The sequence below is a fragment of the Capra hircus genome, chromosome 2, assembly GCF_001704415.2.
Source record: "Capra hircus breed San Clemente chromosome 2, ASM170441v1, whole genome shotgun sequence".
NCBI classification, from domain to species: domain Eukaryota; kingdom Metazoa; phylum Chordata; class Mammalia; order Artiodactyla; family Bovidae; genus Capra; species Capra hircus.
The window spans coordinates 124846483-124858327 of record NC_030809.1 but is presented as its reverse complement, the minus strand read 5'-3'; the positions used below and the strand labels follow the sequence as shown (position 1 = coordinate 124858327).

Here is an 11845-nt window from a genome sequence, read left to right as displayed (position 1 = left end):
AAAGCGATTCCTATAAATAGCAGACCAGATATAAGTGAATAAGAGATTGGTTCAGTTCACTCACTCAGGTATGTCCAACTCTTTGAGACCCCATGAACTTGCAACATGCCAGGCTTCCTTGTCCATCACCAACTCCCAGCACTTACTCAGATTCATGTCCATGGAGTCAGTGATGCCATCCAACCATCCCATCCTCTGTCTTCCCCTTCTTTACCCACCTTTGATCTTTCCCAGCATCAGGGTCTTTTCAGATGAGTCAGATCTTCACATTAGGTAGCCAGAGTGTTGGAGCTTCAGCTTTAGCATCAGTCCTTCCATTGAATATTCAGGACTGATTTCCTTTAAGATTGACTGATTTGATCTCCTTGCAGTCCAAGGGATCCTCAAGACTCTTCTCCAACACCACAGTACAAAAGCATCTATTCTTCAGTGCTCAGCTTTCTCTATAGTCCAACTCTCACATCCATATATGACCACTGGAAAAACCATAGCTTTTACTAGATGGACTTTTGTTGGCAAAGTAATGTCTCTGCTTTTTAATATGCTGTCTGTGTTGGTCATAGCATTTCTACCAAGGAAAAAGCATATTTTAATGTCATGGCTATAGTCACCATCTGCAGTGAATTTGGAGTCCCCCAAAATAAAGTCTGTCACTGTTTCCATTGTTTCCCCAACTATTTGCAATGAAGTGATGGGACCAGATGCCATGATCTTAGTTTTCTGACTATTGAGTTTTAATCCAACTTTTTCACTCTCGTCTTTCAATTTCACTAAGAGTCTCTCTAGCTCTTCTTTGCTTTCTGCTCTAAGGGTGGTGTCATCTGCATATCTGAGGTTATTCATATTGCTTCTGGCAGTGTTGATTCCAGGTTGTGTTTCATCCAGCCTACCATTTTGCATGATGTATTCTGCATATAAGCTAAATAAACACGGTGACAATATACTGCCTTGATGAACTCCTTCCCCAATTTGGAACTGGTCTGTTGTTCCATGTCCAGTTCTAACTGTTGCTTCTTGGTCTGCATACAGATTTCTGAAGAGACAGGTCATGTGGTCTGGTATTTCCATCTCCTCTTTAAGAATTTTCTATAGTTTGTTGTGATCCACACAGTCAAAGCCTTTGGTGTAGTCAATAAAAGAGAAGTAGACGGTTTTCTGGAACTCTTGTGCTTTTTCGATGACCCAATGGATGTTGGGAATTTGATCTCTGGTTCCTCTGCCTTTTCTAAATCCAGCTTGAACATGTAGAAGTTCATAGTTCAAGTACTGGTGAAGCCTGGCTTGGAGAGTTTTGAGTATTACTTTGCCAGCGTGTGAGATGAGTGCAATTTTATGATAGTTTGAGCACTCTTTGGCATTGCCTTTCTTTGCGATTGGAATGAAAACTGACCTTTTCCAGTCCTAAGGCCCCTGCTGAGTTTTCCAAATTTGCTGGCACATTGAGTGCAGCACTCTCACAGCATCATCCTTTAGGATTTGAAATACCTCGACTGGAATTCCATTACCTTCACTAGCTTAGTTCATAGTGATGCTTCCTAAGGCACAGTTGCCTTCTCATTCCAGGATGTCTTGCTCTAGGTGAGTGAACACACCATTATGGTTATCTGGGTCATGAAGATCTTTTTTGTATAGTTCTTCTGTGTATTCTTGCCACCTCTTCTTAATATCTTCTGCTTCTTTTAGGTTCATACAATTTCTGTTCTTAATTGTGCCCATCTTTGCATGAAATGTTCCTTGCGTGAAATGAAAACATTTCATCTTGCATGAAATGAAAAGAGATGGTGTTAGAATAAAATTTCCCAATCAGATAGAATGTAAAGTAATTTATACCTGGATGGGACTGGTATTTTAGCTCCAGGATTTATGGACAAGCCATCAGACAGTGCCCAAACCTACTCCCAGAATAATGCTGCTATACTGGCCTGACTCTTGCCACTACTAATATGTACTTGACTGGTAATCCTCTCATAGCTTCATTGCTTGACAAGTCCATGCTGACAAACCTGTGTAATTGCCCTACTAATGACTAATCTTCAGTTGGCTTATAAGTCCCTTTATTTTGGAGTTGGTGTTATCAGAACAGACGAACAAGTGTGTCATTTTGAGTCCTGAGAGTATAACAGATGCCCAGACTATATAAGCAATATCTTATCAAAGATATCAAGTATCTAAATGACTTCTTAGTAGTGAGAATGGCTTCAACATACTCAGCTAACATTTGTTTGTCGTTCAGTCACTGGTATCCATGAAAACAAAGCAGTTTGTCTACCAAGGTGAGTTTCAATTAGTCTTAAGTGAGAACATTCCTCATCAAACTTTCTAGAAATATCTATTATATAGAAACTAAACATATATTCTGCTACAACAACTAAAGTCAGACTACCTAAATGTGTTATTTAACAAAAATAAATGCAAGTGAGCAACAGAATTGAAGACAAACTAAAAGGGTGATAATGGAGAAAGAAGCACAGGATACCCACACAAATACAAATGATTTATATAGTGACATAAAGAAGGAAAAAATCAGGGGGAAAAATAACTAAAGAATAAGAACAAAAGGTAAGAGGTGAATGTGTGGGATGATTGTCAAAAGATGACAGAAAGAAAGGGAAAATCTGCATATTTTGAATTGAAACACTTGGTTTGATTTTAAACAGCAGAAGCAACAATTCTGCTCTGTTATTAAAAACAAACTGGGTCAGCATTCCTCAGTAGATATTCCCATCTCTTAATATATTATCTTCAAAAATAGTTTCAGATATTTTGCTTGGGGAAAAAACACCCATTCCAATTTTAATTATCATTTTTAGAACATGTTATCTTAGAGTGTTTGAAATAAAATTTTTTCTCATTATTTTTCATTCATACTTGTCAATCACACAATCTTTCACAACCATTTTGCAGCAAAACCTTTAAATTAATGATTATTAGTGCACATAATAAAGGAAGTAGACAACAGATTTTTTTTTCTCTCTTTTTTCTCTAAAGTAGAATTCAGTATATTAATCTGCTATGGCAATATATGCTTGCACTAAATATTTTTATGGTAACCCACTTCTTATAGAGAACTTATGAAATAGCGTTTCTTCAGTGCAGGATCACTTAAAAGTTGCGCTCCCTTTAAATGGACTCATTTGGTCTCTCTTTTCCTTGGATTCATTGCTATTGCTAGGCTACCATAATCCTTCATTGTTTGCCCTTAGTGAGTTGAATTTTCTCTATCAGGCAAGTAGAATTTGTCTTAACAAGTGGCATGCACTGGGGCATGTACACATTAGAAAACTGTCATGGGAAGTGTGATATTCTCTACTTTTCTATTAAATAATTATATTCTTGAGTACACATAGAAGCAGCATTTAAATGAATGAAAATGCAGAGGTCATTAAAAATAGAACAGAATCTGGAAGGGTAATGAGAAGACTTTCTAATTGTTCCGGAAATATGATGGAAACATGTCTACTAGAAAGATTTGCAGAAGGAAAAGCTATTTATTTACTTCTTTTCCCACTTCCAGATTCTCAGTTAAGAATATATCCAGGTTGTGTTTATGCCATTCTTCGCAAGATGTTATATAATGGTTAGTGATTAATTAAACTTATTCCTTAATCCATGCCAACATTCTTATATATGTATATTTCCTGCAATAATTAAAAATAAACACAATACATTTGGTAATTTTCGACATACAAAAATGTCATAAGAACTTATATTGGTTACTTGCTATGTCTTATCTACTAGTACTGTTTTCTAGTCCCGGGAAGAATACTAAATGCTTTGCATATTGTAGTTATTTGCTTCCACTCCACCAAATACTAACATTACTTTAACAAGAATTTCCATGGCTCATTATATAGTTCAAGCGTTCATGAAATATAGTAAACTCTGAGTATATGCAACATTATGAAAAACGGAAAAGCAAAAAGACTTGTTATACTTACTCTGAAAGACAGTATTGTAGTATAAGTACCGATAGACTGGCAAAGATGCTTTGCTGAGCCTCTAAGGTTCAGAGATGTCAATAAACAGAGGAAGCAATATAAACTCGAAATCTATTGTTATTATACAATCCCCAGTGAAAACCAACTAAAAACAAGCGTTTGATTTACTTAAATATTTAACAAAAATTTATTGCAAGAGATATTTTTCACTGAATTTACAGTTTCAGGGAACATGGTACAAAACATAGTGCCATCAGCTTTGTCTAAACATTAAATAGGTGCAAATACACAAAGATTAAAAAAAATGAAGGGCATACTTTACAACATAAATTATAGTACTATAAATATATTTTATATACATTATACATACTCTTAAGACATCATTTTGATATACAGCATAGATTATATTGATTTTCAAACTATTCAGTGCCTTAATAATATTATATATCAGAAGCTTAAGAATTTATTTGCATCATTACACTTATAGTAAGTGATTTCATATCAATGAAGCCATATTTTCGCTAGTTTATTTCCACCATTTAAATAGGCTATTATCCACTTAATGAGCATTAACACATATGGCAGTAGTTTTCACATGGATATTTTCTTTCCCTCTCATGGTGATGACTAGAATAGGGGCTGCAGTGGGATGACTGTAGGGTGCGGGGAGAGCAGCGAAGGGAAGAGGGCATGGGGCAAAGGTGGGAAAGCAAGATGGCTGGGATGAAGGACTGAAGCTGGAATGATTGGCACCTGAGGAGGAGCAACAAAAGTTGGCTGACTCCCAGGACAAAGCCTCGGGCCTATTGGTCCTACTGAGATCTGAGGTAATGATGTTCTGGCGAGAGCTGGGACCTGGGACAGAAACTGTTGGTGTGGTTGAAGCACTTTGAAGGTTCCTGCAGCTGCCGCTGCGGCTGCGGCTGCAGCAGCTGCTGCATGCTGTTGTAAAACAGTGTGGTGGATAGTAGTGACAGAGGTAGAGCACAGGGGCTGCTGCAAAGGCAAAGGCTGCAAAGGTGTGCTGGGGGGTGCGAGGGCGGCTGGAGGAGAAGTGAACTTGACCTTGTTGGCCAGCATGTTTGGTGGTATGATGTGCTGGTATACTTCACATGGTAGAGTTTTGAACTTGTCATGGTTTTCTATCGGAATCAATAATGCCTGTTCTGGTAAAGCTAGTGGAGCCAGGATCTGCTCTGTTGTTACAAAGGTATGGCCACTGACATGTGCGTCTTTGAATGGCAATGGTGGTTGTGCATTAAGGATTCCTGAATTAAAACACAGCCACTCTGCTGATGCCTCATTCATCTTGCCTTGTGGAAGGGCTTCAGCCAGTTCATAATGACAAAGGTATGATTTAGGTTGTGACTGTCTAAAGTTCCTTTCAACATTAGGCACCTTGAAAGGAATTTGCTTTTCACTGACATTTGTATCCTCACTTCTTTCTTTGTGTTCAAGCAAGGTACTGTCTATTTCTCCTTTTGCTGGGGCACTAACTGTATAGGCTGATGTGGTGGGTTCACTGGAAATCTCTGACAGTTCACCAGAAGTGGTCTCCATTACAATTTGCTTAGTTTCATCATTGGTTTCAGAAGGAAGAGGGCTGCTGGTGGGCAAAGCCAGTTTATTTTCTACTTGGTCTAGTTGTTCTGAGTACCTTTTGACGTCTGCAGTTTCCTGTGCCTTTACTTCCTCTTTTCCGTCTTCACTTATTATTTTACCCTGGTGATGTAAGGAAGAATTGACTTTCTTGGGATAATCTGTTTTCTCTTTGAGTTCCAAAGCTTCAAAACCCATGTGGAATCGATTTCTTTTTCTCCTCTGTTTCCTCTTAGGTTTGCAAGGAGCAGAAGCACGACGTGACCTCAAGAATTCTTCTGGTAGATAATTTTGTCGATTTAAACTTTCGTCTGAAGAATAAGAATATGAATGTTGTCTACGTTTTCGATGGCATCTTTCTGATTCATTAATGAGAGAATTATAGCCTCTTTTAACAGCCTGGCTCTGATTCATGCATTTCATTTCATTCTGAAGAACTAGGCATCTGTGATCATGACTACAGCTGGACATTTTAGCTTTCCAACTACAGTATGTTCTGGAATATGTTAAATTACGTTTTGCAGAATGTATCATTGCTGAATTGGATTGTCCATTTAAGACAACTGAGCTGTTTTTACAGTAGTTTTCAGAACGGATGATATTATTGTATTTAGTATTCCAGGTTTTACACGTTTCTTCATTTTCACTGAAGCATATGGATGTAGATTTGGGCCTTTTATCAGGTAATTGCTGTGAGTCCAATAGTTGTTCTGCAGCTAAATACTGTTTTTCTGAAATTGTTTCCAGTAGATTTTTCCTAGTTGTATCAGTGTAACTATTTTCTGTTTCCATTTTGAAACGAGTTTCTGATTCTTTGGTTTTCTCTCCATAATTATGGTGACATAACTTTCTTTTTTTCTTTCTTCTACTTTTATGGAACCAGCATTCATGAGTATTTTTCAATCTTATTTTGCTGTATTTCCCATCTAGAGCATCTGGCTTTATCTGATTTTTAGTAAAAGTATATTTTTTTGTTTTTCTGATCCTACAGGAAATATTTTTATACCTCTGACCCATACTCTCATTTTTTCCAGAATCACAGCTATTGGAGACAGTATCATCAGTCAAATGAGAAATGACTTGGGTATGTCCATTGGTGCTACCTCCAATTTCATAATCAGTGAATCCTGCCATAGATGTATCCTTGCAATCCAAAACTGGGTTCTTGTAAATTTCTTCTCCCTTCTGCTGAGAAGAAAGATCACTTAAGGGCAGTTTATTTTTATCTAGCTTGTTGTTTAATTTTGTGGACTTGAAATCAAAACAGAGAGGATTACAGCTATAGGAAATTGATGGTTGAGTGGTGGTATATGTCAGCATTTCTGATGGCCACTGAAGAACTGTGGATCCATCTTTGTTAAGTACGGGTATAAATGGCTCACATGGTCTTTTATATAAATCTTTTTTTTTATGTAAGGTTATATTATCCTCTTCAGAATTTACAGGGGTCAACACGTCCAGACCGTGATTTTCATTTTCAACTTCAATCGTGGATGTCACATTGCCCTTAACAGTTTCCTTGATGGTAGCCTGCAAAGACACGTTGTCATTAGCCATATCAAGAACTATGGATTTATTTCCCAGCAATTCAGAAGTGTTACCATTTATAGGTATGTCTTCATTAATAAGAATATCTTCTGGTGAAATCTGATCTGCTGAAGGGACTGAAATTTGACAATTATCTGCATCAGATGATGAAGGGAGCTGAAACTGGCAAAATGGAGGTAATAATAATGGATCTTTTTCACTAGAAACTTCTCTCATCACTTGAGTTTGAGTAGTTTCTTTGTCAGTGCACATTCCCTCTGGTGGATGCAAAGAGTTTGCTTTCTCCACGGAATTCAAAAACACATCTGTTGGTGAAGATAGTTGAAGATGACAAGCACCCGGGACAAATCTACTCTTTCTGCTAAATCCTTTTTCTGCAGAGGCATCATCATTGTATTCAGAGAAGGCTGCGGCTGAGGACTCCAGTTTCACGGATGCTTTCTTTGGAAATGCAAAAGAAAAGCCAATTTTGTGTCTGTGAATCCCCTGGGCTTGATCTTCAAGTTGGTTATTTTTGGCCATATAACTCTTTGTGTTTTCTGGATCTGCAGCAAGAGTGGTAGCATCTTTAGCCTTCTCTTGGCTATGAATCAAAGTGCATTTAAAATCTTCCTGGTTATTAACTGAATCCACAACAGCTCTTTGGGAAATTTCATTACAATTTTCTCTCACAGTAACAGTCGTTGACTTGAACATAGGACCGCTTCCAGGAGCGCTACAGAAAGAAACAAAAATATGTTTTCAGATAAGACACTTTTGAGGAAAAACAAGCATTTACATCTTAGAAATGTCATCATAAGATTTCTTTCAAGTTCTTAAATCTTTGTAAGATAATTACATTCATGTAGTGCAATTGACTTCCATAGTATCGCAATTTAATTTAGTTATTGGATATTGATTGGGATCATTTGGAGATGATCTCTTGAAGTTACTTTTACAGCTACTAACAGCAATGGTCAAAGACGTTTAGCCAGTGTTTCCAGAATAAAAATGTTTCTTTATCCCCATCAGTGACACTTTGTAATATATAATTCTCTTAAGAAATACTTTTAATTTACAACTACTTAATATCATTGGTCCTATATGGAGAATATGAAGGAAGTTAAAACAAAAACTCTCAGTCATGATGTAAACAAGACTGGGAATTCAGTTTCAACAATTCAACCAATGCTCATCGAGTGTCTATCAAGACTCGGTGATATGCTCAATGAGAGCTTTAAGTCTTTTGGAATTGCCATTCTTAATATTTAAAAATTATCCTGAAGTTATTCATTATACCATTATACAGAATAAATATAGGTTGTGTTTTCCATTTATTTGGCATCACAGGATACCATAAATAGTGAGTTTTTATAAAAAAGAACTATACTGTCCAGCACATAAAGAACTAACTAAATATCATCTTTGCCCAAAGAGAATCATGCTGTGCAGATTTTCCCCTGCTTTTCTAAAATGTCAGTTTCTGAGAGGCAATAAATGGTCTCAAATTTTTTAATCAAATTGTTTCTTTAAATGTCAGTTTCTGAGAGGCAATAAATGGTCTCAAATTTTTTAATCAAATTGTTTCTTTAAAGTTTAACACAATGTACTGGTTCATTGTCTTGTATGACAGAAAGAAACACCACTAATTCTTAATTTGCATCTCATTAGAGGCACCAAATTATTGGGAAAAATGTATGCGTGTATGTAAGGTAAAATATGTACTGTATGCTAAGAAAAGTAACTTAGATAAGAAGTTTTGCTTCTTCTGTACATGTCTTATTATCAAGTCTATTTCTCTTAAAATACTATGCTTTACATTTGCAAAGGCTACTTATAGGACATTAAATTACATAGGTACTTTAATAGTCTGAAATGTAAACTTGCACTTGTATAATTTTTCATTTTTCGCTGCACAGAATAAAAATACCTGGTTGGTATAATTGAATAGCAGTTATGTTTGGTTTTAACAGTTCACTATAGGATTCCAGATATATTTACACTTTACTTTGACTTTTAAAATCAAGAAGAGTAAATGTCTTACATGAATCTACAAGGCAAATTCCCACTAATACTGTGACTTAAAATAATCCCACCCCTCAAATATCAAAACAATGTTTTGATATGTCATTATTCCCTAACACTATTTCTCTTTCTCCTTCCATATGTATTCTTAAAGATCATTTCAAATAAAAGTTCTCTAAATTTTCAATTAAAAAATTACTTCCTCTTAGAACTCTACTTATAACAAGGCTATGAGATGGTGCTTAAATCTTTTCTTCAATCAAATGTTTTGAATTTCACTGAGATAGAATGGCTTTCTATTAATATAACTTGATTAATGATGTAAAATTAATTTTTAGAAACTAAAGTTGCAGCAATTTGGCTTATTATTGAAATGTACATGAAACAGGTGTTTGCCTAAATCTCAAATTCAGTTTACTGTTCACAGGACACAGAAAGTTATGAAAATGTGATTGTCTTATTCTGGGTACAGAAATAAATATATTTGTGTCCTTTATTCATTTCCTTTTTTGCCATCATATTTTAAGAAAACATTTTACTGCACACTCACCATACAGTTTCCTTTCTTAGCTCAGCCAGCTTGTGCAGGCGTTGGAGTGCCTTTTCCTGTTTTCTTTCATCTTTCCTGGATTTAGATGCTACATTTCGAGCAAATTCCCTTTGTTTCAGTTCTTTGAGCCTCTATTAAAAAATATGAAAATGATTAATAGCATTTGAGTCTATAGTAATGTCAAAGTCACTATTATTGTTATTGAAATTTTCTAATGCATCATCTTTGATCTCATCTAAGGAAAGTACAGCATTTGTGACAATCTACTTCTAACAAGATATGTTCTTGCATTTTTGGCTTGTAAAAAAAGTGCCAAAACACATCATTACATGGTATTAAAAGGTATACCTATGCCTTAGTAAACTGGAAAGTTTATCTTTGCTTATTGATTGTTTCCTGCCAAGGTTCCCTGCCTAATTCAGATGAAGTGTTGGAGTCTTGTGCATGTATGTGTGCTAAGTCATTTTAGTCGTGTCCGACTCTGTGCCACCCTATGGACTGTAGTCCCCCAGGTTCCTCTGTTCATGGGCTTCTCCAAGCAGGAATACTAGAGTGGGTTGCCATATTTTCCTCCAGGGGATCGTCTCAACTCAGGAATTGAACCTGTATCTCTTACGACTCCTGCATTGGCAGGCAAGTTCTTTACCACTAGCACCATCTGGGAAGCTGTTAGAGTCTTAAAAAAAAAAAACAAAAACAAAAAACTAACTAATATTTTAAAACAAATCCAATTAGCTTGTGTATTTTAGTTATGTGTAATAAATTCCATCATTTTAAGATTTGTATTAGAGTACAGTTGCTTTATAATATTGTGTCACTTTCTACTGTGCAGGAAAATTAATCAGCCATTTGTATACATATATCCCCTCTTTTTTGGATTTCCTTCCTATTTAGGTCACCAAAGAGCAGTAAGTAGTTTCTTGTGCTATATGATAGGTTCTCTTTAGTTATCTTTTTATACATAGCAATGTATATATATCAATTCCAATCTCCCAATTCATCCCACCCCTCCTTCCCTTCTTGGCATCTTACATTTGTTCTCTATGTCTGTATCTCTATTTCTGCTGGTATGCTCTATATTAGAAAGGTATCTGATCTTTTTCTTATTTTCTAAGAAGAGTAAATGTCTTACGTGAATCTACAAGGCAAATTCCCACTAATAATGTGATTTAAAATAATCCCATCCCTCAAATATCAGGAATATTTCTCAAATACCTCAAGATCTAGGAAGAAAATTAACAGTATTATTGTGAAAATTCTTTTTACATTGAGCTTACGTTTCATCCTTATTAAAGGAGCTGAGGATTGGGATTGAAGGACAGAAAAATAACATGTCAAGTTGAATAGAACTGATAAATAGCCATGTATGTGGCATTATTTAAGAGATACCAAAGCGGTCCCATGCCTCAGATATTTTCACTATAGTCTTTCACAGAAACAGTATACAGCCATTAAAAACTTAAAAAAAATTTTTTTTAAGTGCTGTATTTTCCTGTGGAATTCATGTTATGCCATCATGACACATCAGAGTCTTAAAATAGGAATTTAAGAGAATAAAGCATATACTAATCACATTTCCATGAAGTGATTGAACAAAAACTTTTGAGATAATTTGCATTGACATATTTGTGAAGGAGTTTATTTAGAGCTGAATTTAAATAAAATAAAGACCATGACATAAATGTCTAACTTGTGCTGCAGCTGCTGCTGCTGCATCACTTCGGTCGCATCCGACTCTGCGACCCCATAAACGGCAGCCCACCAGGCTCCACCGTCCCTGGGGTTCTCCAGGCAAGAACACTGGAGTGGGTTGCCATTTCCTTCTCCAATGAGTGAAAAGCGAAAGTGAAGTCGTTCAGTCGAGTCCGACTCCTAGCGACCCCATGGACTGCAGCCTACCGGTCTCCCCCGTTCATGGGATTTTCCAGGTAAGGGTACTGGAGTGGAGTGCCATTCATAAAAGTAAAATTTTGATATATTATCACATTGATATAACAAAAGTAGCTGCAATTTTATAACACATATTCAACCATTTATTGTTTTTGAAAATATGTAGAATTAGAGTATAATAGGGCAAGAAAGTTTTAATTCTAAATTTTAAATGTTCATGGTCTTGGTTATCTCTGTCTCCTAAAATCTTGAGGTCAAATCAAAATTCATTCAACAACTTATTGATCATCAGCCGTGGTTACTCTGTTAAATAAGC

The 11845-nt window shown here is 36.0% G+C and overlaps 1 protein-coding gene across 1 annotated transcript in view; it reads right to left on the bottom strand.

Annotated features, from left to right (window-relative positions):
- The window catches only part of ZNF804A (zinc finger protein 804A), a 353354-nt gene continuing 345610 nt past the window's right edge, over positions 4102–11845 (bottom strand). Inside the window, exons 3-4 of the mRNA XM_005675882.2 lie at positions 9640–9770; positions 4102–7800 (exon numbers count right to left, since the gene is read on the bottom strand). Coding sequence (XP_005675939.2) covers positions 4566–7800; positions 9640–9770 — 3366 coding nt within the window. The 3' untranslated portion in view covers positions 4102–4565. The remainder of the gene's footprint in view (positions 7801–9639; positions 9771–11845) is intronic.